The sequence below is a fragment of the Myotis yumanensis genome, unplaced genomic scaffold (genome assembly GCF_028538775.1).
Source record: "Myotis yumanensis isolate MYYU_CA2020_CCGP unplaced genomic scaffold, mMyoYum1.0.hap1 SCAF_2, whole genome shotgun sequence".
Taxonomy (NCBI): domain Eukaryota; kingdom Metazoa; phylum Chordata; class Mammalia; order Chiroptera; family Vespertilionidae; genus Myotis; species Myotis yumanensis.
Window position 1 is genome coordinate 23,223,473 of NW_027223753.1, and position 26,411 is coordinate 23,249,883.

The 26,411-nt window shown below is 40.6% G+C and overlaps 1 protein-coding gene across 1 annotated transcript in view; it reads right to left on the reverse strand.

The window, feature by feature from the left end:
- Positions 1-2,434: 2,434 nt before the first annotated feature.
- Positions 2,435-26,411, reverse strand: part of CLSPN (claspin) — a 28,217-nt gene continuing 4,240 nt past the window's right edge. The window contains exons 3-25 of the mRNA XM_070404719.1: positions 25,731-26,185; positions 23,575-23,736; positions 22,887-22,964; positions 22,493-22,565; positions 21,478-21,586; positions 20,749-21,323; positions 17,560-17,751; positions 15,116-15,342; positions 14,006-14,184; positions 13,843-13,907; positions 12,878-13,077; positions 12,398-12,552; positions 11,303-11,529; positions 10,641-10,752; positions 8,974-9,049; positions 8,655-8,758; positions 6,242-6,406; positions 6,013-6,134; positions 5,426-5,553; positions 4,989-5,091; positions 4,347-4,429; positions 3,943-4,104; positions 2,435-3,617 (exon numbers count right to left, since the gene is read on the reverse strand). Coding sequence (XP_070260820.1) covers positions 3,507-3,617; positions 3,943-4,104; positions 4,347-4,429; positions 4,989-5,091; positions 5,426-5,553; positions 6,013-6,134; positions 6,242-6,406; positions 8,655-8,758; positions 8,974-9,049; positions 10,641-10,752; positions 11,303-11,529; positions 12,398-12,552; positions 12,878-13,077; positions 13,843-13,907; positions 14,006-14,184; positions 15,116-15,342; positions 17,560-17,751; positions 20,749-21,323; positions 21,478-21,586; positions 22,493-22,565; positions 22,887-22,964; positions 23,575-23,736; positions 25,731-26,185 — 3,863 coding nt within the window. The 3' untranslated portion in view covers positions 2,435-3,506. The remainder of the gene's footprint in view (positions 3,618-3,942; positions 4,105-4,346; positions 4,430-4,988; positions 5,092-5,425; positions 5,554-6,012; positions 6,135-6,241; positions 6,407-8,654; positions 8,759-8,973; positions 9,050-10,640; positions 10,753-11,302; positions 11,530-12,397; positions 12,553-12,877; positions 13,078-13,842; positions 13,908-14,005; positions 14,185-15,115; positions 15,343-17,559; positions 17,752-20,748; positions 21,324-21,477; positions 21,587-22,492; positions 22,566-22,886; positions 22,965-23,574; positions 23,737-25,730; positions 26,186-26,411) is intronic.

Consider the following 26,411-nt stretch of genomic DNA (forward strand, 5'->3'; position numbering starts at 1 on the left):
GATAGATCTTCAAAGTTCTCATCACAAGAAAAAGTATTTGGTAACTATGTATGGTTATAGATGTTAACTAGACTTGTGGCAATCAGTCCACAATATATACAAATATCAAATACTAGTATACACCTGAAACTAACTTAATATTATACACCACCACCAACAAAAGAAAATTCTTCCAACTCAGATTTGAAGGAATAAAATGAAATAAAAATTTTATAACTTAAAAAAAGAATGGCCTTCAGATTTTCAGCCTGAGTGATGGGGTGTGTGGAGGTGGCTTTTACTGAAATGGGAAACAGGAGGAAGCGCAGGTTTGTAGGAAAACTGTAACATTTTAAAAGATGTTAAGTCTGAGACTCTTGAGACAACGGGCCTTTAAGAACTGGTCCGCAACACATGCTGCCGTTGTGACACGGGCCATTTCTTGTGCTTGCAGAGTAACCCTTAACGCAATGCCGTCACATACATTTTCCAACATAAGCTTCACGGTAATTCCGAGACGAGCATGCATTACTATCCTCCCTTCATAGGTATAAATGGAGGCTCTCAAAGGGTGGGGCAATAACTCTCAGCTTGGACCTGTGGCTGCCAATCAAAGGGCTGTAAAGACAGTTACCATTTTTGTTTTGTTTTTAATCCTTACCAGAGGATATTTTCCCATTGTTTGGAGCCGTGATGGCGAACCTATGACATGTGTGTCAGAGGTGACACGCGAACTCATTTTTTTGGTTGAGTTTTCTTTGTTAAATGGCATTTAAATATATAAAATAAATATCAAAAATATAAACCTTTGTTTTACTATGGTTGCAAATATCAAAAAATTTCTATATGTGACATAGCACCAGAGTTAAGTTAGGGTTTTTCAAAATGCTGACACGCCGAGCTCAAAAGGTTCGCCATCACTGGTTTAGAGAGTAGAAGAGAAAGGGAAAGACAGAAACACCAATGTGAGAGAAACACATCGACTGGTTGCCTCCTGCGCGCGCCCTGACCAGAGCCGGGATGGGGGAGGAGCCTGCAACTGATGTAGTACCAGAATTGAACCCCCGACCCTTTGATCTGCAGGCCAGCGCTCTATCCACTGAGCCAAACAGGCTAGGGCAAGATAGTTATCATTTATGTAAACTCTCCTGACCTGCACAATGAATCCAAACCACTTGGCAAGTAAATTTGATCCATTCACTGGAGTTGAGAAGCCAGTGAGGGGACAAGTGCAGCAGCCTCTCACTCCAGACCCAGAGGGCTTCCGTCAGAGACAGCCTGAGAACAACGTGCTCTCAACATTAGACAGGCACTGACCTAAGAAGGAGCATTCAATCTGGACAGGAAGGAAATTCTGCCCTCCAGGCATTGAGATTTATTGAAAAACTACATACATATTAAAACCTCTTTACATACATCTTCCTCATTACAAGATTACAAATATACAAACATGAAATCTGTCAAAGTCAACATCTTGTGCATTAGAAACAACTGGAGAAAACCTATTCCCTAATTTCATCAATTAAATTGGTGTTCCCCACCTGTCAATAAAAAATTGGCACAATTCATCCAACTTCCCAAGTTCAACTCCTGATTGTGAAACCACATTATTCACAGGGAATGTTTTTCCTAAAGCAGCAGTGATAGTCAGTTCTGAGGGGGGAAAAATGCGTAAAATCTGAGTGCCTCATGGTAGTTTAGGGAAACTCAGGAGAGTGATGGCAATTCTTATATCTACACTAATAAAAGAGAAACATGCAAGTTGGTGTCACTCCGCTACGCCCACCAGCCAATCAGATGGGTATGCAAATTAACCCAACAAAGATGGCAGTTAATTTGCATACACAGGCACGCGGAGCGAACACTGAAGACAACGTAGAAGGAAGCCAAGTGCTGCAGAAGGGAGTGAAGCCGTGGAGAAGCAAGTGGGGCAGCAGAGACGGGAGGGAAGCAAGCAGGGCAGCGGAGACAAGAGGGAAGCAAGCGGAGCAGCGAAGGCGGGAGTGAAGCCCGCCTCAGCGGGTTTCGCTCCCTTCTCTGCTTCACTCCGGCCACAGCAAGCCCTATTCTTGCAGGAATCTTCCTGCAACGGGCCTCTAGTAATATATATAAAAGCCTAAGTGACTGCCCAACTGGTAGCTATGACACACAATGATCACCAGGGGGCAGACGCTCAATGCACAGGCATAGAAACATGGAACAGACTGATGAATCTCACAGGGAAGCGGGGAGGGTGGAAAGAGATTAACCAAAGATCTTATATGCATACTAGAGGCCTGGTGCATGGATTCATGCACCGATGGGGTCCCTCAGCCTGGCCAGCAGGGGATCGGGCTGAACCGGGCAGTCCGACATCCCCTGAGGGGTCACAGATTGCAAGAGGGCGCAAGAGGGCGCAAGCCAGGCTGAGGGACCCCACCAGTGCACGAATCCGTGCACCAGGCCTCTAGTGTGTGTGTGTGTGTGTGTGTGTGTGTGTGTGTATGTATAAAATCCTCAACCAACAACATGCTTATTGATTTTAGAGAGAGAGGAAGGGGGAGAAGAGAGAGACATTGATTGGTTGCCTCCCACATGCACCCTGAGCAGAGATTGAACCTGAAACCCAGGTATGTGCTCTGACCGGTAATCAAACCCCCAGCCTTTTGGTGCACAGGATGACGCTCCACAACTGAGCCACACAAGCCAGGACTCTCTTAACAATATTTTGATTAAACTCCATGATGGCCTTCTCTCAAAATAGGTAATGAAGTATTAAATTGCCTCTGGTTATATTTCTTTTTGTCAGGATGAGAAGGGATGTCCTTGAACAAGTGTTTCCAATTGAGAATTTAGTCCCAGGAGAGAGCTCTCTGTCCCATGGGATATCTCATGTTGCATCTTCATCCTCATATATCAGAAAATTGGGGCCAACATCTTTCTGACTTGAGTACCAGTGTGAGTCCACATCATAAAAGAAGCAAAGGTTTGATGGACACTTGGGGCTGTCTTGGGAAGAGGAAACAGGAAAATGAAAAAGGGCAAGACTAATGGACAGCCCAGAGGTGCGTAGGTCCTCTAAGAAGTAGCTCTTTCACTGGGTCCTGGTTACCCTGGTACAGATCTGAGGGGCATGAAGGAGTCATGCTGGTACTGACAGTCACTGCTTTCTGTACATTTCTGTAATGCCACTTTTCCCTCCTCCTCCTCTTCCTCAAGCCCTCCTTTCACAAAGGTATCAACCCAGGAAGCTGCTAGGATAAAATGGCAAATATTTAATGAAGGAACTAAGTCTTCACCCAAGTATCCCATGAGTCAATGTTGTAAACCTTGCAGAATTAAGATTAGTGGCCAACCCAGGAAATAATACTGGGACAGGAAAGAGTTGTCCAGAGCCAAGCAGTGGAAAGAACTGAAGTCTCTGTCGGCAATCTTAATGCATCGATTCTGAAGGAAGGGAAGACCCATCCACATGAGGATCGATTCCAACTTTCAATGACAGAACTTCTCAAAGCAGTCTCAAAGTAGGCACTGGCACCCCCATGGTGTTAGCTTTCCAAGTATGTGAAGATGCTCTGCTTCGATCCTGAAGTGCTATCACCTGTTTTGAGGCGCTTAGGTGAAGGCGTTCTCATTACGGATGGGCCCTTTCGCCTCACCTGGAGAGCAGAGAGAGAGAGTCACGGCCAGCTCAAAACCCTCATGGCGGTGCTTACCTTCAACCAGCTCTTTAGCTAATTTAACTCAGAGTTAAATCATAAACGATTAATGACAGAAAAAAGAAAGAAACAAACAAACTTTCCAGAAATGTAAATCTGAAAACTGATTACCCATTGAGGGTAGCAATCCCCTTGTACCTTACTGAGGAGTGCAAGATTAACACCGCAGCATAAGCCTTTATGCCGGAAATACGTATTTTTTTAAATTAACAAATAAATAAATTCTGCTTTGCGAAGCCATCAAATCAGTTCTCAAATTCCCTACCTGAGGCTTGGATGATTCCTTTGCTGCCTCAGCCTTGACAGGAGAAAGTGTATGGAAGACAAAGTTTCTTGAATTTCGGGGAGCACTGGGGTTGAGGTCAGAGAGGGCAGCCAGTTTCTGAAGTACAGCTTTGGGCTGGTTTAGCAATGAGCCTGTCTTTGGCTGAGGAAAGAAGAGTCATTTGGTATCAAAATCCAAGTGCCAAAGAAAGAATGAGAAGTCGCTGTCTCCCTGAGGACATATTCCTACCCCACTCGGTAGAAGAGAAATAGCAGGGTCCTTTGCCATGGACTTCTATTTCCTGCAGCCACCTCCCTCCCACAATGAGAGTATTCCCCTAGCTTGACCTGGGCCTTTATAACACTGTAGATCATGACGTCAGGCTAACAATGTCCCCAACCAACCTGGTGGGCACTTCCCGGTCTGATGGCTTCAAAAGGATTTCTGAGTAAAGGTGTTGATTCTTGTATAACCACAGCGCGATTGGCTGAAAAGAAAAAAAGACAGAGAGGCTTGTTCTGGGCAAAATTAGGGAGAATTACTTTTAAATCTAAACAAGCTAAGAGGCCTTTAACTAAACCAATAAACTAAAGCCACAGGAACTCTGATTACTTTATAATGGTGACTTGAAACCATAGCAAGTGGCTATAAGAAGACAGTCAACCAAGCTGAACTTACTGACTAATCACTAACAGTAATAAGAAAAAACAAGAATGGTTAAGTGTGGAGTATGTTTAAGAGCTTCAGCTCTGGAGTTAGATATAGCTGGCTTCAAATTCCAGCTCAAACACTTAGGTATTTAATGCTGGGCAACTAAATAAAAACTCCAGAATTCATTCCTATGAACTATCTTAGAACATAAAGCAAAACCAGCTACCTACACTCATAAGTACAATATGCACAGCCCAACAGACAAGGATCCAAGAACACTGTCTCTCCCCGCTTTAAGACAATATGAGACACAGGCCCATGACTAGGCTACAGCAGCCGCTAAAGGTTGGAGTCAGCTCCAGGGGACCAGACCCTGAGGAGGACCAGAAGCTCACCATTTTTCTGCAATGCTTTGGCTGTAACTTTCTTGGCCAGCATCATAAACTGACTGTCTTCTCCAATTTCTTCCTCTTCAGGTGCAATTTTCCCCTGCTCTGCCTTTAGATAAAAATCAGCATTAACAGAAATCCACAACTCCCCCAAATAATTGGCATAGCCTGGATTGTGAAGCTAAGATACCTGGGATATCATTTGTTTTCCTTTTTTTTGCAACCTTTTCTTACTTTAGACCCCCCAAAAAAGAGATTTTGGACCAACAAACATGAACAAATGCCTATGGTGAACCTCCTCTAAGCACAAAAGGAAATTCAAGGATTAAAAGGAACAGCAATATGCTGCCCAAGACTTTGAAACTATTGTGACAAGCTAGGTGACTAGGTCTTCTTCTCATACCCTAGGGTCAAAAGAGGTGAGTTTCTTGCAAACTTCCTACCTGGTCCCGAAGCCACTGCTCTCGTTGAATTCGCTCCTTCCTCCATCTGGCTTCTGTCTCATCAAGCTGTTCCTCGATCTGTTCATCGTCAGAGTCTCTGTGGAACAAGTCCATCTGGGAGGCATCATCTAAAGCAAAGAGGTAAGGCTATCAGCACTCTGTAATTCCCATAGGAGAGGACACCTAGACAGACACAAATGAACTCTTAGCATTTACTATACTGGCACAAACTCTACCCATCCACTAATAGAAAATAATGGTTACAACCAGGTCCTCCACAACAGCCAGCTACGGTTGTCATCTTAAACTGAACAAACATGCACATTACACCATTTGCTTTCTAAAGACAACAACCAAGCCCAGCCAGCGTGGCTCAGTGGTTGAGCATCTATGAACCAGGAGGTGATGGCTTGATTCCCAGTCAGGGCACATGCCCGGGTTGTGGCTCAATCCCAGTGGGGAGAGTACAGGAGGCAGCCAATCAATGATTCTCTGTCGTCATTGATGTTTCTGTCTCTCTCTCTCCCTCACCCTTCCTCTCTAAAATCAATTAAAAACAAAACAAAACAAAACAACCACCAAGATACCTATGTTTTTCCATCGAAATTTCCTCATTCGTCCAGGACCATCACTGTGCAAATCCCCATCAGCAAGGTACCTCTCTTGGTATAAACGGAGCTGTCGCTTATCATCATCCAACATTGTTTTCCTACAACAGGAGAAGTAATGGTGTTCAAATCGCGCACCACTCTGGCTGACTATAGGGCTGCCTTAAGACATATCCCATTACTCGGAAGGGCTTGTCGGGATACTGACATGTGTATTTTCTTGATTTGACTCTGTAGTTCCTCATCAGAAGGAAGTACTTCATCAATTACATCCTCTTCATATTCATCAATCTCTTCGCCATCATACTCGTCTTCACTTCCCACATCACTCCCTGACACCTCGGCCTCATCCTCCAGGTATCTCTTCAATCTCCTGGAAAATAATTTTGAAGAATAGAGAATGCAACAATGAATACACACACAGAATATGGAAGCAATGAGAAAAGTAGAATATAGAGCCACCTCAAATAATATTACATTTAACTTTATAGTAATACATTTTGATAACACTTAAAAGTCTATCATTTCATAATACTGTGTGCCAGTAACTGTGCTTTACAGACACCGTTGCCTTATCTTAGGAGGTACTATTATTCCCTTCAATTTACAGTTGAAGGAACTGAGACTCAGAGAATAAACTACTTATCCAAGGTCACACAGCTAGGACGTAGCAGAGCCTAGATTTAATCAGGTTGGTGACTTTAAAGCCAGAACTCTCCATCTCCTCTATATATTTGAGACATACCTGCTAAGAGGTTCAAACTATCTTGTTTTGTATTTAAGCTCACCAGGAGACACAATGGTACAGAAAGGAAATAGACTTGGATCTCTTACAATCCACCAAGACCCAAGTTATAGGCATGATTGAGGCTCAGAGTTACTGATGATCAAAACCACTGCTAGTTAGTTCTTCAGTTCCCACTGAGAACAAATCTGCTGCCACTCTGAGTTCAAAGTCCTGTTATCCATGCCCATGCCTGGCAGAAGTTTGATGGCTTTCTGAAAGCTGATTTTTATCAAAGACTTGTTTTTAAATTGATTTGAGAGAGAGAGAGAGGAGGAGCAGGAGAAAGAGATAGAAAGAGAGAGGGGGGCATCAATTTGTTGTTTCGTTTATTTATGCATTCATTGGTTTACTCTTATATGTGCCCTGACCGGGGATTGAACCCGCAACCTTGGCATGGGGACAATGCTCTAACCAACTGAGCTACCTGGCCAGGGCCTTGTTTGTTTTTTTAAAGTTGAGTTTCTCTAAATCCTAGCATTTCTGCAGAATTCTTTGAGGAGTTCAACTTTTAGCTGTCATTCTTTATAAGATTTCATTCGGATTCTGCAGTTAAATATGGTTTAAGATCCACTGCTTTAGAAAAATCTATAGATGATCCACAGCTGTATAAAACAGTTAATTCAACAGGTGATAAATTAGAACCCAAAACTGATTTTAATAGAATGGAATGATAGGCTAAAAACAATAATATAAATCTAATAGGAATCTATATGATCCTATATGTGAATCCCAAAAGTAATTCACATCCTATATAATAAAAGGCTAATATGCAAATCGACCGAGTAGCGGAACAATTGGTCGCTATGATGTGCACTGACCACCAGGGGGCAGACACTCAACACAGGAGCTGCCCTCTGGTGATCAGTGCACTCCCACAGGGGGAGTGCCGCTCAGCCAGAAGCCAGGCTCACAGCTGGTGAGCGCAGTGGCAGTGGTGGGAGCCTCTCTCGCCTCTGTGACAGCGCTAAGGATGTCTGACTGCCGCTTAGGCCCGCTTTCTGCATGGAGGGGGCCTAAGCCAGCAGGCAGACATCCCCCGAGGGATTCTGGACTGCAAGAGAGCACAGGCCAGGCTGAGGGACCCCTCCCCTGACAACCCCCGTGCACAAATTTCATGTACCGGGCCTCTAGTAAAGTATAATACTCAATGCCTATTAAAATGTTCTTAATAAAGCTTGTAACATCATGGGAAATTGCTTATGAATACACTAAGTGGGAAAGAAAGCAAAATTGTACATATAAAAAATTATACAGATCCCAACTATATAAAAATATATGCATAATAAAAGTTAATAGCCACCATCATCAACATTCTGGATGGTGAACACAGATGACTTTTATTTAATCTTTCTATATTCTTTTAAAATAAATGGCTTACTTTCATGATCAGTACAACAACAAACTAAGAGGAAGAAAACCTGGAATGAGAGTAATTCATAGGGAAAAAGATCCAGGGAATCTAGTTGACTACTGGATCCTCAGGGTCTACTGTGACTCAGCTCTTATGACCTTTGGTTACATTCTAAAGAGTATGCTATGCATCCAGAACAAGGAATATGGTCAGACACACTTGAAGGTAAAGAGAATATCCAGTATGTGAGGAGTATGGAAACAATGTCATGTGGGAAACAGCTGAAGGGCCTAGTATAGTTCCTTAAGCATAGAAATCACTTAAGGAAGATATGACCATCTTTGAATACTCAAGAGATAACATGTGAATGGATTTTATGCTAACCACAAAAAACAGAACCAGCAAATTTAGATAAAAAGGTGGCAAGCTACAACTCAACCGTCAGAACTTTCTAGCAACTGAAGGAATGAATATAACACCTACATTTGCCTTTTCAACTTCTCAGATTGCCTCAGGAGCTCTTCTTCATCGTCATCCTCGTGGTCATCCAGGGCCTCATGTTCATTACCAGAGTCACTGTGTTCATCCTGCAAAATCATATGGGATCACACACACGGCCAGGCAGAGAAAAATGTGTCCTCAACTAAAATAGGATTTACAAACTTCTGCCCAAACTTCTTCTACAAAATTGCTCCTGACAGATGCCAAACTAGAATTTTCAAGAACTCAGACTAGGAAAGAAACCCATATAGCAGCTCTACACGAAGTTCAGTTATGATTCCTTTGCTCCCTTCAAACTCACCTCATCACTATCGAACTCATTATCATTTGGGACAAGCCGAAAGTCTCCAAATTCCTCCTCTTCACCTTCTTCTTCTCTAAAATGCAAATCCACAAATCAATAAGTAAGTTGTTGAAAGCAAACTAGAAGAATTTAAGAATTAAAAATATTTTAAGACAAAATATCTTCAAGAAACTGGATACAAGAAATTTTGCCTTTAATTTTTAAAAAATTGTGATATAACACATAACAAATTTACCACCTTAACCATTTTTTTCAACATTTTTTATGTTTTTATTTAAATTGATTTGAGAGAGGAAGGAAGAGGGAAAAAGAGATAGAAACATCAATGATGAGAGAAAATCATCAATCAGATGCCTCCTGGAGACTGAGCCTGCAACCCAGGCATGTGCCCTGATCAGGAATTGAACAGATACCTCTGAGCCACACCAGCCGGGCCCATTTTTAAGTGTACAGTTCACTAGTGTTAAGTGCATTCACAATGTTGTGAATTAACTTTCAGAACGCTTTTCATCTTGCAAAACTAAAACTCTATACCAGGGGTCCTCAAACGTTTTAAACAGGGGGCCAGTTCACTGTCCCTCAGACCGTTGGAGGGCCGGACTATAGTTTAAAAAAAAAAAAACTATGAACAAATTCCTATGCACACTGCACATATCTTATTTTGAAGTAAAAAAACAAAACGGAAACAAATATAATATTTGTATTTGCATGTGGCCCGCGGGCCGTAGTTTGAGGACCCCTGCTCTATACCCTTTAAACAACTCCTCATTCTTTCCTCCTCCCAGTCCCTAGCAACCATCTTCTACTTTCTGTCTCAATGAATTTGACTATTCTAAGTGCCTCAAATAAGTGGAATCACACAGTATTTGTATTTTTGTGATTGGCTTATCTCAGTTAGCATAACATCCTCACAGTTCATCCATGATATAGCATTAATCAGAATTTCTTTCCTTTTTAAGGCTGAATAATATTCCATTGTATATGTATATAACATACACACAACACATTTTGTATCCATTTGGGTTATTTCACCTTTTGACTATTGAAAATAATGCTGCTATAAACATGGGGGTACAAATATTTGAGTCCCTGTTTTCACTTCTTTTGTACATTAACCCAAAAGTGGAAATGCTGAATCATATTCTATTTTGAATATTTTTTTAGGAACTGCCATTCTGTTTTCCATAGCAGCTTATGTTTACATTCCTACCAACAGAGCACAAGGATTCCAATTTCTCCATATCCCCACCAATAGTTGTTATTTTCTGGACAGTTTTTGTGTGTGTGTGTGTGTGTGTGTGTGTGTGTGTGTGTTGTTGTTGTTTTTGTGTGTGTGTTTTTTAATAGTAGCCATTTTAATGGGTGTGAGGTAGTATCTTATTGTGATTTTGACTTGCATTTCCCTAATTATTAGTGATTTTGAGCACTTTCATGTGCTTATTTTTGCCTCCCCCTTTTTTGTTTTTGCTCTATTCTCCACCAACTAAATAAAAGCATTATAGTTTCCTTAGATACAAATATGAGACTCAGACCCACTGTAATGCTCTCAAACAAGTTAAGAAGCCCTCGTGATGGCCGGTTGTTGCTAAATCCAGAGAACCTGACCCCAGAATTTTATCAGAAGACCAGGCCTTCCCAAGTTCCCACCAATCACTGAGACTCACCTGTCTGTTGGGAAAGAGCCTGAACAAAGAGCAAGTGCTTCTTCCATCGGATCATCCATGCTGCTCTCCTTCTCCTGTTTATTTAACTCTGATGGAGCCAGAGCGGAGTCATCTACATCACAACAAAGAAAAAGATCTGTCACCAAGGAATGACAGCTTTATCCTCCTTTCCCAGCCATCTGAGACATGCCAGCTCAATACAGTTCTAAAGTACGCTTGCCAAAAAGACCTCACCAGCTATTCATTCATTCAACAAATCCTTATTTAGTGCTTACCATGTGCCAGGCACCAGGGATACAATAGTGAACAAAACAAAGATCCCAACTTCCACAGAGCTTACATTTTAGCAGGAGTGTCGGGGAGAAGAGAAGGTGTGCAGGTAGGAACAACAAATTAACATTTATATTAAATTTACCTCACACCAGACACTTTTCTAAGCTTTGCACAAATATTAAGAGCAATCTTAAGTCGACTCTTTACCGCCCTAAGGAAAGGGCTCTGGTGAATGTCAGGGAGCTAAGCTGTGAATTCAACCTACATACAAGAATCCATCACACTCTTTTCTGCAAACCTTTCACCCAAGAGTAAGGGGCTTCTTTTCAAGGATACTGGCTTAAGGTAGTCGGCTGTCGCAAGCCTGATGCACTTTGTTGGATATTTACCCTGGGAGGAGAATTTTCCTGAACAAAGATTCAGAAGTTCCTCCATGTTCTCTTTCTTGTCACTCTTCCCGGGCAGAGCCTTCTCCACCTGAGAAGTGAATTTTCCAGTGCACAAATCCAGCAGCTCATCCATGTTAGCGTCCATGGCATTCTCATCCATATTGGCCAATGGCAATCGAGGTTTCAAAGCTTGGTACTGATTCCTGTGGTTTCTAACATTTAAGAACCTACAAGCACAATGTAAGAAATGCTCTAGGGGGAAAAACAAAGTAGTGGGAGAAAAACTCAACTCATTTCCATTACCAAAGTTAGAAGCTGAATCCCAAACCAGAAGACAAAAGATTCAACCTTCAGCCTTGTGATAATCTAAAGAGGGGAAAGTTTTACGAAAGAATAAATGCTATTCAGAAGGTAAAGGGTAAAGGGATAATTTTGGCTTCAGATGATGTTAGAGAAGGGCTTGGTGTTATGGCCATGTAATGCGCCACAGGCCTGTCAATTTTCAATCCCACCCAACGATCATAACATAGTAGGATGGATACATGAAACTCTGATGCCTTTACAAGAGCTATGCATTTCGCTTTAACTGGTTTGGCTCAGTGGATAGAGCGTCAGCCTGCAGACTGAAGGGTCCCAGGTTCGATTCCGGTCAAGGGCATGTACCTCGGTTGCGGGCACATCCCCAGTGGGAAGTGTGCAGGAGGCAGCTGATGGATGTTTCTCTCTCATCGATGTTTCTAACTCTCTATTCCTCTCCCTTCCTCTCTGTAAAAAATCAATAAAAATATATTAAAAATAATTTATATAAAAAAAATCTTGCCCTTGGGTAGCTTTCTTAAAAAAACAAACAAAAAAAAAACAAGAGCTATGCATTTCAAATGAGGCGGAGATTGAAGGATGCCAGCAAGGGCTATTTACATTTCACATTCTGGAGAGACTTTGTTCAAGCTTGCAGAATGTAATACTAATGGTCTGTACATCTTCTCTTTCTCAGATGAGAAAGCACAGATGGAGTGACAGAAGCTCACTTTATTTTTAAACAAATTTAAGCAGTGCCCAGCACCTTCCCACCCACAAAAACATAAAACTACCAACCCATCTGCATCCAACAGTTGGCTCTGCGTGTCATCTTCTAAAGAGAACTGGAAATCTCCTGCTCCTAGGAAAAGTGTCTTAGGCTCTGGGGAGGCGTTATATAGATCCTGGGAATCCTCTATGGGAAGTGAAGGCTCAGACAGCTTTTCTGAACTCTGGCACCAAAATAAAACCAAACAAAAACATAACATTTTACAAATATCATTCACTGTCATGACAACAACAGAAGCTGCTATTTGCAATATTTAATTCGCTCTCAGGCAACTGCAATTGAGGAGGACAATGAATAGCCAAGAGAAGCATAAAGAAAAATATCTCCAAGAAAGTAAGAACACTGGATGAAGCTTGTTTTTAATACACAGGGTGGATTTTTAAACTGAACATACATAATGGGGTAGGAGTTGGTTGGCTGGGACACATTTTACTTAGCATCATGGGAAGCAAAAGGGGGAGGAGATCGGAAAACCATTACCATCTTACCTTAGAAGCTGAGCTGACCAAACTGGCTCGAAACAGCCCCGGGGAAGGCGATCTAAATCCTGCTGCTAAAGGGGTAAAACTAGTCCCAAGGCCTGTTTGTCTGTTGCAAGGCTGATAGGATGGAATTGTGGAGCCAATCAACTCAAAGCTGCTATTGTGGCTGCTCTCCTTTGTTAGCAAAGAGCATGAATCCTCTTCATCTAAAGAAAGAGAAGTCACTTTTAGGTGTGTGATTCCAGAAATAAAGTGGGTTTGTTTAGGAAAAAGAATTGAGGATGAAACTGTCAGGTAACATTCACAGGCAAGTTTCTCAAATAATATGTTCCAAATCATTAAGTTAATCAAGGCTTATCACTCTGAGCTAAGTAACACCTGAAAGATCCATCTGTCACCCTACCTAATGCCTATGATCACTCTCTCCATTATCCAATCACTTACACATCTCCCTCTGATCTACATGGAAATGTTTCATGGTTCACACAATCCATACACTTACTACAGACCTATTAGATGCCCACGGTCAACTATAAAGAAACTGCATATAGCCAAAGCCGGTTTGGCTCAGTAGATGGAGCATCGGCCTGTGGACTGAAAGGTCCTGGGTTCGATTCCGGTCAAGGGCATGTACCTGGGTTGCAGGCACATCCCCAGCGGGAGATGTGCGGGAGGCAGCTGATCGATGTTTCTCTCTCATCGATGTTTCTAACTCTCTATCCCTCTCCCTTCCTCTCTGTAAAAAATCAATAAAATATATTAAAAAAAAAAAAAGAAACTGCATATAAGTTTTAAAAAACCGGACCAAAAAAAAAAATATTCTAATTCATAAACTGCTTTCATTGCCACATGTAAGAAGGGGAAAATGCCACTAGGGCTCAAAAAATGGAACCTTATGGAATCATAGTCCTTAAGTATCAAAACTGAAAGATCAAATAGAAGTCAAGTGCTGTGAAAGAGTCACTACTTACCCAGTTTGTTAGGCCTTTTGCTTGAGTTTTCATCTGTTTCTGATTTTTCTTCACTAGGAAAGTAACTACAAAAGAAAATAAACTGTTTGAGTATCTGTTTCTGCTTCTCACTAGAGGGGCAAATCCAAGGGAATCTTATCTTTCCTTAGAGAGAATTACTTACTCCATCTTGGAAGAGTTGTCTTTAAATAGGAGAACGGTAGAATCTGATGAGAGAGGCTTCAGAACAGACGGAAGGCCAACTGACTTGCCAATTTCACTACTGTCATCATTGTTTTCTTTGTCCATTTCTTTCTCATCTTTGGTTTCTACTTCTTCATTGCCGAGAAGGAATTCTGCCGTCTTTATCAATCACACCACCCCAAAACAAAATAATACATGTCAAAAAAATGTTTAAAGCAAACACACTGTTGGCCTGAAATATGACTGCCTGGTCACATCTTACATCTGAAAAGGTAAACCTGAAGGAAATCTGGTCCCACCAGTATCAAGAATATAATTCTCCCTTACACTTTTAGAGTTCTTTCATACTTATTATTTTACCTTTTACCCTCCCAAAATTACTTTAAAATTATGAAAGAAAACTGGAATTAATATTTAATTGAGGCAATGAGAGGTTAAATGATTAGCCTGAGATTGTAGGACAACTACTGACCTCAAACCAGTCACAGACTGTGACATGCTACCCAGTTCAGCCATTGCTTTCTTCTTTCTCTCCCCAGGCTAACTGTTAACCAACTCTTACAAGTGACTCCAGTGTTCAAACAAGGAAGCCTTTCATATTTCTAATACAAAAAAATCGTGTCATCACCTATGTTCCCTCAGCAGAAAACCATGGAACAAGGGTAAGAGACCCTTCTACAAATACCCTCCTCAACCGAGAATGCAATTATTACAGGAAGGTCTCGGCCTGCCTGAGAACTGATTCCAGGCTTCAACTTGGCCAAGGTTAAAACTGCTTTTTATTCTGAACAAAGAAATCTAAATAAACAACAAAGACAAAAGTGCTTATTCACTCAAACCCATTTCATACTAGCATTGTGTTACATAATATAAACTAACACAAACCATGGCTCTGTGAACTGTAGGTATTCAATGGTGCTAATTAAACTGAATGCACTAAGAATGAGGTACACCTGAGCTAGCTGCATTCGTGTCTGCCCCTAAAATCTCTTATACAATTGAACATGCTTATTATACTCATTCAAATCGGACTCTTATCTTTTCCTTATTCATCATGACCAAGTAACAAAATTACATAATTGCCAGAAACCTCGTGACTGCCTTCTTCCTCCTCGTCCTCTAACTTTTCCTCTTCCTCCCCTTCTCCATCTTCCTCAGACTCATCCGTCATTTCTTCCTCCTCCTCCTCCTCCTCCTCTTCTTCAAATCCATCTTCATTATCTAATTTAAACAATGCCTGGCGCTTTTGGCGCTCCTCTAACCTTCGGAGTTTCATTGCTTCTTGCAGTTTAGCTTTCAGCACCTGAAGCTTTTCACCTGAACAGAAATATGAAGGCATGCGTTAGACATGACTGACTCCACACTACAATAATGGAAGTGTGCATTTTAGGCAACTCCCCAAGTGTTCTCGTCACATCCCAAAAGGGCAGAGATCTTAGTACGGTAGGCTTTTGTTACTTTAACAAATGGGGATTATTATGACGTCAAGTGTGAAAGAGAACTTCCAGAATTATGTTCTACATCCTGGGATAATATACTATGCAAAGATTATAAACTTATTATTAAAAAGGCAAAAATAGGGAAGAGGAGTGGGATTTAAATAGTCTCTGGCTCAGAAGCCATGAAAGAAAACATTGATAAATTGATCTATTTTGAAGAAAAAGAGAACAATTCAAGAGTAAAATGGGCATAGGATATGGACTGGGAGTTCACAAAAAATGAATATATTGTTAATAAATAAGTTAAAAATAATGTTTAACCTCACTTCTAATTGAAGAGCTACAAATCAAAATAAAGAGGTACCATTTTTTATATATTTAGCAAAACTTAGGTTTGATAATATGAATTAACAGGAGGAAACAGAAACTTGTATATTATTCAGAGTATAAATTGGGACAACTATTTTGAAAAACAATGAAATGATATACATCAAAATTTGTTTTCACTGTAAGAAATTTTGCATCCAAATATATCAACGTATATCTCATACTAGGAAGTACATTATAGGAAATACCAAAAACTGGAACAAACAATATGTCCATTAATAAGAGTATGGTTAAACAAATCATCTTATACTCATACAATAAAATTTTATGCAGCTGTTAAAAAAAACCCTCAAAAGCAACAAAATATGTATCTGAACTCTGGAGTTAGGGGGTCTGGATTAGGCTGCTGGTTCTAGCACTTGAGAAGGTTGTGTAAATGCTTCGTATATCATTTCCTCATATATAAAATAAGGATACTAATGCTATTTTGTGTAAAGCACCTAGAGCAATGCCTGGCACAGAATATTCAGTTTCTGTCAATCTCTGTCTCTGTCTCTCTCTCTCACACACACACACACACACACACACACACACACAAAACAATGGTATATACATATGAATTTTCCTAGAACAAAAAATTGTTAACAGTTGCCTTTGGGAAGACTAATTTTTCATTTATACTTTTTCCTCGGTGTTTTAAATTTTTTCTTTTCTTTTTTTTATTGATGTTTTACAGAGAGGAAGGGAGAGGGATAGAGAGTTAGAAACATCGATGAGAGAGAAACATCAATCAGCTGCCTCCTGCACACCTCCTACTGGGGATGTGCCCGCAACCCAGGTACATGCCCTTGACCGGAATCGAACCTGGGACCTTTCAGTCCAGAGGCTGACGCTCTATCCACTGAGCCAAACCAGTTAGGGCTAAATTTGTTCTATTACTCATATTTTCAAAGTGGGAGTGGGAACAACAGACCTGTCCCTAACACACTGAAAACAAAAAAGCGGATTACAAAGCAGAATGAATGGTGTTATCACATTGTTTTTTTAAAACAAACATGTAAAGAAAGTTTAAAAGGATAGATACACAGAGGACTGTAGAAGTTTTGTTTATTATTTTCATGCATTTTCTACAATAGATAATTTAGTTTTTTAAAATAAGACATCTAGAACCGGTTTGGCTCAGTGGATAGAGTGTCGGCCTGCGGACTCGAGGGTCCCGGGTTCGATTCCGGTCAAGGGCATGTAGGCACATCCCCAGTGGGGGGCGTGCCGGAGGCAGCTGATCGATGTTTCTCTCTCATCGGTGTTTCTGGCTCTCTATCCCTCTCCCTTCCTCTCTGTAAAAAATCAATAAAATATATTAAAAAATAAATAAAATAAGACAAAGGCTATTTTAAGGAATAAAGTCATCTTACCCACCCCACACCTCTAGGCAATGCTACACATGAATCATGCTAGAGGTACTGCTGTCCACTCTCCAAAGTCTCCAAGAAAAAAGATTCTATAACTTTTTTTAATTTATTGATTTTCAACAGACACAGAGACAGAGACAGAGACAGAGAGACAGAAAGAGAAATATCGATTTGTTGTTTGACTGATTCTTGTATGTGCCCTAACAGGGGATCGGACCCACAACCTTGGAGTATGGGAATGAACCAACAGAGCTACTCGGCCAGGGCCTGTAACTTTTCACTATCGTTTCTTCAGTGGCATAAAGACTGGTCAGAGTACAAAGCGCAAAGAAAAAAAAAGTAGTAAACGCAAATACCTGGTTTTGTGTGGCTTACTCCATCCAGCTTCTCAGCTGCCAACGTCACAGGTACCACATCGGCCTTGAGCTCTTCCTTACCGTCAGTGCCCACCTCTTTCACGACGATGTTCACATTTACCTTCTGAGCAGCCCTGGGCGTGGCTGCTGGATTAGCATGCTTCCAGAAACGCTGCTTCAAGGCTTCCAGTTCTAAACCCAAGTGCCAACCAGTATGTCAGTTTGCCATGCTCAATCTCTTTCCTTTATAATTCCAGTTAGGAATTATACGCTAAGTTTTTTAAGAAACTTAGCGTTGTAAGAAAAAAACACATGCAGAACACCAAACACTCCTTTGCTACTAACACCTCTGTGAATTCATATAACTTAACCCAAACTAATGAACTGCTGCAATTCTTCAACATACTTAAAAATCATTTAGGGTATAAATTTGCAAATGAAGTTTCTAAATATGTGCAATTCTTTTTTTTAAAGTACAAACTGATCGGAAAAATGCCATCATTCTTGATTATTTAAGGGCTCCTTTTAAAAAATTCCCTATTTGGAACATTTCACTATTTATTGGAAATCTTACTAAATATGGGCAAGGTCAATTCAAAAACAGAAAAAAGAAAATGACAATCCAGTCAGTGATGTAACTCAGCAGCAGAACTGAAAAAGTTTTTTGGTGAAACTGTTATGCTAGCTTAGTCAGTACAAATCAGAAAGAAAATTCTCCTTAAGGCTGCAGCTGAACCACACCCAACTTGTATACAAGACAATTAATAAAGAATAGGTACTCAAAATTAAGTTTCTTCCCTTTCCTGTCTCTCAGTCCAGGACTGCTTAGGTAACTTCTGGTTCCATACAACAAAATGTAGCAGTGTCTAGTATACTAAGTACTCAAAAAATGTTTGTTTTCGCCCTGGCCAGTTTTCTCATTGGTTAGAGCGTCAGCATGAGAACGGAAGGGTCTCAGGTTCGATTCCCAGTCAAGGGCAAGTACCTCAATTGCTGGTTCCATAGCTCCAGTAGGGGCGCGTGCAGGAGGCAACCAATCAATGTATCTCTCACATAGATGTTTCTCTCTCCCTCTCCACTCTCCCTCCCTTCCACTCTCTCTAGAAATCAATGGAAAAAATAACTTCCAATGAAGATTAAAAAATACCAAAAATGTTTATTCTCTATCTCTTAGTCTGGAACTGTTTAGATAATTTCCAGTTGAACAGAACAAAACTTTCACCGTGACATCCTGGTTCATAGGTTGACCCTCAACCACTGAACCACACCGGCTAGGCTGTTATACAACTCTTCCCCCTCCACCTTCTGTTCTGGTCAAACTGACTTACATGAACCTCCCAATATGTACCATTCTTTCTGTTCCTTCCAAAAATGTCCTCTCCACTTCCACAAAGCCCATTTATTCAATTAACAAAGACTCATTGAGCATATTTTACACATCAAATACTGTGGATAACATAGTACCTGCCAACCATAAACTGTTTAGTGAACCCTGATGTATTAATTTCACTAATAACACTAGTAAAAGTAGCAGCCACTATTTGAATGCTTCTTTATGCTATCTAATTGTATTCATGATTTTAACAAATCCTCCCGGTAGACTTGTGAAACAGAGTGCTATTTTTTCAATTTTTGTTTTTAAAAGATGGCTTAGAGAGGCCAAAGAGCATACTCAAGGTTAAAGATGCAAACTCTGGTCTTGCTATAAAGCCTAAGCTCTTAATCAGAGGTCCTCAAACTGCGGCCCGCCGAAAACATTTATCCGGCCCGCCGGGTGTTTTTGCCGCCGCTGTGTGCATAGGAATTTGTTCATAGTTTTTTTTTAAACTATAGTCCGGCCCTCCAACGGTCTGAGGGACAGTGAACTGGCCCCCTGTTTAAAAAGTTTGAGGACCCCTGCTCTTAATTGTCATGCTATACTGCTTTAATGCAGAGGCAACACCCAATTCTATCTGAGTCAGGAAGTTTACCTAAAGTGGGAATAATATCTGAGTTCTATTTGAAAGATCATTCATTCATTCAATAAATATGAATGCCTACTATGTGTCATCCACTGTGGAAGCACTGCGTATAGAGTAGGGAACAAGCCAGAAGACCCTACTCAGAGTAGGGGAAGGCAGTGAACAAGAAATTACATCCACCTATTCTTTAAGCCTTTCTTTAACCACCTATTGGAAAAAACTTATTCTCCTCTGAATTCCAAAAGCACTTTATTTTTAATTTATTGTTATTATATGCTTTTATTGATTTTTAGAGAGAGAAGAAAACACTGATGTGAGAGAGCTGGCCTCCTGTATACACCACAACTGGGGATCAAACCTAGCTAGGTATGTGCCCTGAGAAATGAGCTCGAAACCTTGGCTGGATGACGCTCCAACCAACTGAGTTACCCAGCCAGGGCCCAAAGCACTTTAATCTAAAAGTTTCTTTCAGCAAAGAAAGAAATTTTAACTTTTTTTCCCTTTTTTCCACATTATTTAATTTTTTTTCATAATCAGTGACACGTTTTAAAAGATGTCACCACTTTCTCTTCTGCATACTTATCTTCCCTACTACAGTGTAAGTAGCTTAAGTGTAGAATAAATGTCAGATTTCCCTTGGTATGCCCTATAGCATCTTACATGTAGTGGATAGTTTAATATTTGCTGAATAGAGTAAAAAAAAAAAAAATAAGAAGAAATTCAGTTTTGCAATTTCCTGAACCAAAATATTTTTCTTTGTGAAAAACTGAATAGTAATGCTTTTATGAATGTCATATCAGAACACAATAGCAATGTACCTCTTTTATATATTAAGCTATGAACAGGCTTCAATTTTAAACAAGGTTTAGAATATTCTGATACACTGCCAAATTTATCTAAATGGGATTCTACCCTATCTGGTACAGGCATACCTCAGAGATATTGCGGGTTCAGTTCCAGACCACCACAATAAAGCAAGCATTACAATAAAGCAAGTCATAATCATTTTGCTGGTGGAGGGACCTGCCTTCAATTTGTAAAAAAAAATGCAACATCTGTGAAGTGCAATAGGTGAAGCACAATAAAACAGGATGCCTGTACATCTGTAGGATAAGATCATGTGTGGTTGTTGGCTTCTCCTGGGATCCCTGTCCTCCAAAGTGGCATGTAATTGAATGCTGCCCGAATAAATCACTCTGGGGAGACTCCCCACAATTCAAAGGATTACCTCTATTGGGTTCAGGTTCTTCAAGTACCACAAAGGAATCTTCATCAGCACCCAGCCGAGGTTTAACGAAAACATCTACTCCCAGTTGCTTAAGTCTATCCAGTGTGAACCTCCTCACTTTCTCAGGCGGCACGACTGCCGCTGATTTGGTTTGCTGCCTGGGCTCTTCCACCTTCTCATCTGCTTCTTCTGTTTTTTGCAGGCCTTCTCCCTCCAGGGCATCAGGTTCAGGGGCCACATGCCCTGCAGTCTCAGACCCGTCATTGACCTTGTTCCCAAGGAAGCTGGATTCCTGCTGTGCCACTGAGCTGTCCCCAGGAGAAGGTCTAGCATCCCTCTGCTCCTGTTTCTCCTGAATTTCTGGCTCTTCACTTATCAGATCTTTACTGCAATACTCATCTGGTCCAGTAGTCATCTGGAGTTCCTTGGAAACTGCAGGGAGTGCATTAGCTTCCATTTCATATCCTGCACCTGCTGTTGGCTCAGGACCTTTGCTATGATGGTCACTGCTCATCTCAGTTGTGTTGGCAGTGTCTGTGATTTCTTTGTGATGGCTTGACTGATACTTAGATGACCTAGCGAAGGGAAAATAAGCTGGAGTTGAAAATTATCCTAAATGTGAAACATTCTCATCATTTAGCACAGAATGAACCAGTTAAACTGGTACGGAGGGTATAAGGAATCTGAACTATTTATGAAAATTATAATCACAGGAAAGAGGGTTCTTACTTTAGTAGGGCCATGGCATTTCCCTGCCAAGTGGGCCGGGGTTTACGTTTGTAGAAATCATGAATGGTTTTATTCTCAGGCATATGATACGGAAGATTAAGTGCAGACTCTACAAAATGGAACAAAACAAGTAAATCTATATACTGTATATTCTGAAATGTCACTTTATATTCAGTTAACTAAACAGTAAGCCAAAGCCATCACCAGAAATAGAAAACAATCCTGGCTTTAATAAAGACAGGATCTAAGAACAATAGAAATCCCTGAAGACTAGTGGCTTTTTAAAAAATTCTTTTTTTTTTTTTTAATTGTTGACAGTATTACAGATGTCCCCCAACAACCCCTTCCTTAGCTTCCCTCTTCCTAGGCCCTGCCCCACCCCAGGCCTTCACCACACTATTGTCTGTGTCCATTGGTTATGCATATATGCATGTAAGTTCTTTGGTTAACCTCTTCCCATCTCCCCTCTCCTACCCCCTCCCGCCCGCCGAGATAGACCAGTGGCTTTTAACCTAGTTGTGAAATCAAACTGGTCCAGGAAATTCTTAAAAAATACAGATTCTTGGACCCCATTTCAAGCCTATTGAGTCAGACTTTCTGTGGAGGCTAAGAATTTACATATTTGTAAAGTTCCCAAAGGGATCCTGATGCAGCTGGTCCGTAGAAAACCATGAAAAACAAAAAACTTCCCAGGAGCATTTAAGATCTTCCTTTCCAGCATGTCATCAATTTGGCTCAAATGAACTGAAATAAACTCATAAAACTTCTAAAAAAAGAACAAAAACAAAAAAGACTTTCCTCCTTACCGCGACTATAGTTCTGAAAATTTTCTGTTTGTAGTAATGAGCCAGGGGCTTCAGAACAATAGCCGCCCACCAAGATCCATTCTAAACTTGATATTACAAACCAATTCATATTAGGGGGAGTGTTAAACAAGCAAAAATCCCCCTCTAAATTGAGCTTACAAAGAAATATTGTGATTTGCCTCAAAGTTGACTGTACTGATTTGGATTACCTCGAATAAGGCGCTGAGTCTCACTGTGTAGTTTTTTTAATGCTTCCTTACTTAACTTGGCTGCCTTCCTTTCCTTAAAGAAAACAAAAAGTGAGAGTACATTAATGCTACACATAGACATTCAGAAAGAGTTCGCTCTTTTCAAGAAAAGAGGACAGAGAGGTAAAGGTAAGCACAAATAAGCTCAATACAACATTAACCAAGGAGTTCATTCATTTGCAAAAGTCACAAAGAATTCAATTCAATCCATATTTGTGTCCCTCCTATGTTCAAAGCATTATCTTGGGTACCAGGAAAATATGATAAACATGATAAAATATTATCCCTGAGAAATTCACAATCTCCTGGGGAAAGAGACCACATGACAACTATATAGTACAGGGCACCACCTCACCTTCCTCATGGTGCCTTTTGATAACTCACTTTCTTCTTCATATGAAGAAATGCCACTCTCCAAAGATAGTTGCTTCTTCTAAAAGAGATGACAAGTTAAATAATATGGACAAAAATGAAACTGAAATAAGCTTACTCAAAGATTGCTTTTATGCTCCAACATTACATCATGCTACATTAGTAATATGTCAATAATTATCAAATAGAAAATTTTAAACATAGCACACTATAATGCCTAGAAAACAAATTAGATGTCTCAAATGGAGTTTGGGCTCTCATTTCTTATACCTCTGTGTTACATCTTTCCCTAAGGAGAGACAATGACTCCCAGGCACCGAGAGATAACCTTAGGAAAAACAATCATGCTCCCAATCACTCAGGATAACAATGTTTTTGACTGATACGTCTCTTTTATACCCTTCCTGAAACTCTATTGGTTCATTTCTTAGAGGCCACACAGTTATGAAATTTACATCTCTGCCCCCTTATCTCTCTGCCTCTTACACAACATAAAGTATCTTATTCGCCCTCCCCTCAACATTTCTATGAGGGCAATCAAAAATACTAGTTTCCCAACAAGTTAGCATGTCTATCACTTTAAAAAAACTAAGGTTCCAAAAGTAAGTCAGAAAATAACGCAAAACTTAGAAGCAAGAGGGTAGCTCTTACTGCAATAATCTTTTACTTGCCTTGTGTTTTTTTACTTTATTTTTCACAGCTGCCCTTATGGATTCTAGCGATTCTTCATCTTCCAATGAAGAGTTATTTTCCTCCTCCAACCCAGTTTCAAAAAGATCTTCATCCACAAGAAGACAGCCACTATCAGTAAATGGCTGTTTCACATCGTCTTCCTGGATAATGCATAAAGAAAAAGCAAAATCCAATCATTTCAAAATCCAATTTCACAACACAAGGCAATCTGGATCAAGCCAGAAAAAGCCCATGTTTCACCAACAGACAAATACATGGCGTTCTAGAACATCCTCACTGGTTCCTAACACATAGTCATCCCTTGAAGTCCAGGCTGTGATTTTATGCAAACTGTCCAAAACTAACTTACAAAACAGTAAGTATTTTTGAAAAGTCAATTAAAAACTTACTAAGCAACTAGTCTATAAAACTTGAGGATGGTGTTTTCTAGTTAGCAAGCAAGATTTCTGACAAACGCGTGAAAAATACTTTTTTGAAATTAACTTTCAGCCCTAACTGGTTTGGCTCAGTGGCTAGAGCATCGGCCTGCGGACTGAAGGGTCCCAGGTTCAATTCTGGTCAAGGGCATGTACCTTGGTTGCGGGCACATCCCCAGTAGGGGGCGTGCAGGATGCAGCTGATTGATGTTTCTCTATCATGGATGTTTCTAACTCTCTATCCCTCTCCCTTCCTCTCTGTAAAAAATCAATAAAATATACTTTTTTAAAAAAGAAGTTAACTTTAAGAGATCACAAATCCATATATTTGGAAGTGTCCTTCATGCATATGAAATGGAAAATGACACCAAGTTTTAAATCACATACCTCATTATTCACAATGCAAAAACAATCAACTCAAAACTGTATTCTAAATGCAGAAAAACCTCAAGAACTAAAAACAACCCTTTCCAAAATGTTAATCTGCATTAGGAATATCAAATTGTTCTTTAAAAGGTACCTAATTTGCCTGGCTGGTGTGGCTCAGTGGTTGAGCATCGACCCATGAACCAGGGGGTCACGGTTCGATTCCCAGTCAGGGTACATACTGGGGTTGCAGGCTAGATCCTCGGTGGGGGGTGTGCGGGAGGCAGGCAATCAATGATTCTCTCTCATCATTTATGTTTCTCTCTCTTCCTCTCTGAAATCAATAAAAAATATCTTTATATATCTTTTGAATATATTTTTATCCCCAGTCGGGGGTGTGCCTCCTGCACACCCCCGACTGGGGATCAAGCCCACAACCCAGGCATGTGCCCTTGACTGGAATCGAACCTGGGACCCTTCAGTCCATAGGCCAATGCTCTATCCACTGAGCCAAACTAGCTAGGGCAGTGGTCGGCAAACTAATTAGTCAACAGAGCCAAATATCAACTGTACAACGACTGAAATTTCTTTTGAGAGCCAAATTTTTTAAACTTAACTATATAGGTAGGTACATTGTTATTAACTTAATTAGGGAACTCCTAAGCTGGCCTTTGCTAAAAACGTCCTCAATCTGATTGAGGTACGTTCGCTGAGGTCGACCCCTTCCAACCCTCCCATCCACACTCGTCTTGTATACTTGTTTCGTCTATCTCCTTTCGTTCATCCTCTCTATATGTCCAAACCATCTCAACATACCTAAAAAAATGTTTCATTTTATAATAATAAAGCCACCATTACAAAATAATTACAAGTCTTAAATTGATGACAAAAATACCTGTAGGATTTGCAGCTGGTTGGAAAAATACAGGTAACTTTATGCTTCGAGTAGGTACTTTTGTCACCCCCGCGAGATTTGGGGTCACGACTAGCACTAACCACTGCGCAATGAGACTGCTGACTGACTGGCTCACTCAAATCCTACATGAATCACGCGCACCTCCCCCGCGCTGCGTATCCCGCAGCCCGCCTGCGTGGAGTCTCCTGTCGCCCAACGGACCGACACCCCCCACTTCTTCTAACGCCACTTCTTCAAAATAGACTCGCCCCGGCCGAAAACAGACTTCTGCGCATGGGCCACGAAGTTTCAATCACACTGTGTACATGCGTGCCCGCACGTGGTATTTTGTGGAAGAGCCACACTCAAGGGGCCAAAGAGCCACATGTGGCTCTCGAGCCGTGGTTTGCCGACCACTGAGCTAGGGCAATAAAAAAATATATATTTTAAAATGTACCTCATTTTTTGTTTCCTTCTTTTTTAGCTGCCTAATTTTTTCCATCTTTCTCTCCTCTTTCTCCAGTCTTCTCTTTGACTTTACTTTTGCTTTCCCTTCAGTTCCTTCTTTATCACGTATGGGTTTTTTGGAAATCTTTCTACTAGCTGTAAAGTCCACGGAGTTTTCAGATTGACAGGCCAGCTCTAAGGAAGATGTCACTTGGGTTTCAAGATTTTCCTGGTACAAAGACTCTTCCTCCTCCATGTCACTTTCATCACTGTCCGCCAGAGTTTTGTACTTCCTTCTGGCTTTCCCATTTTTTCCAGCATATAAGTTCTCTTTATTTTCCTCTTCGACAATGTCATAGGTAGCTTTCTCTGGAGAGGCATTTGGTTCTTCTCTTTCAGAATCACTGTCTGGTAGCACCTTCCTGCTTTTCAATTTCTTACTCACAAATATCTCTTCATCAGAATCTGAAGGAAACACAAATTTTTTTTAGCATTCTGCTGTCATTTGGGCTTTCTCCTAGTTCCACTAAACCTATCCAATCATCCAAAAACATATCCAATTATCCAAGTGATATATCACCTTGTAAAATTATGTAACTATCACTAAGAACTGACTGTAGCAAAGCAAATCTAAAAGTTACATTTGGAAAACATTTTCATTAAAAAAATGTCTCACTGAAAAATGTAATTA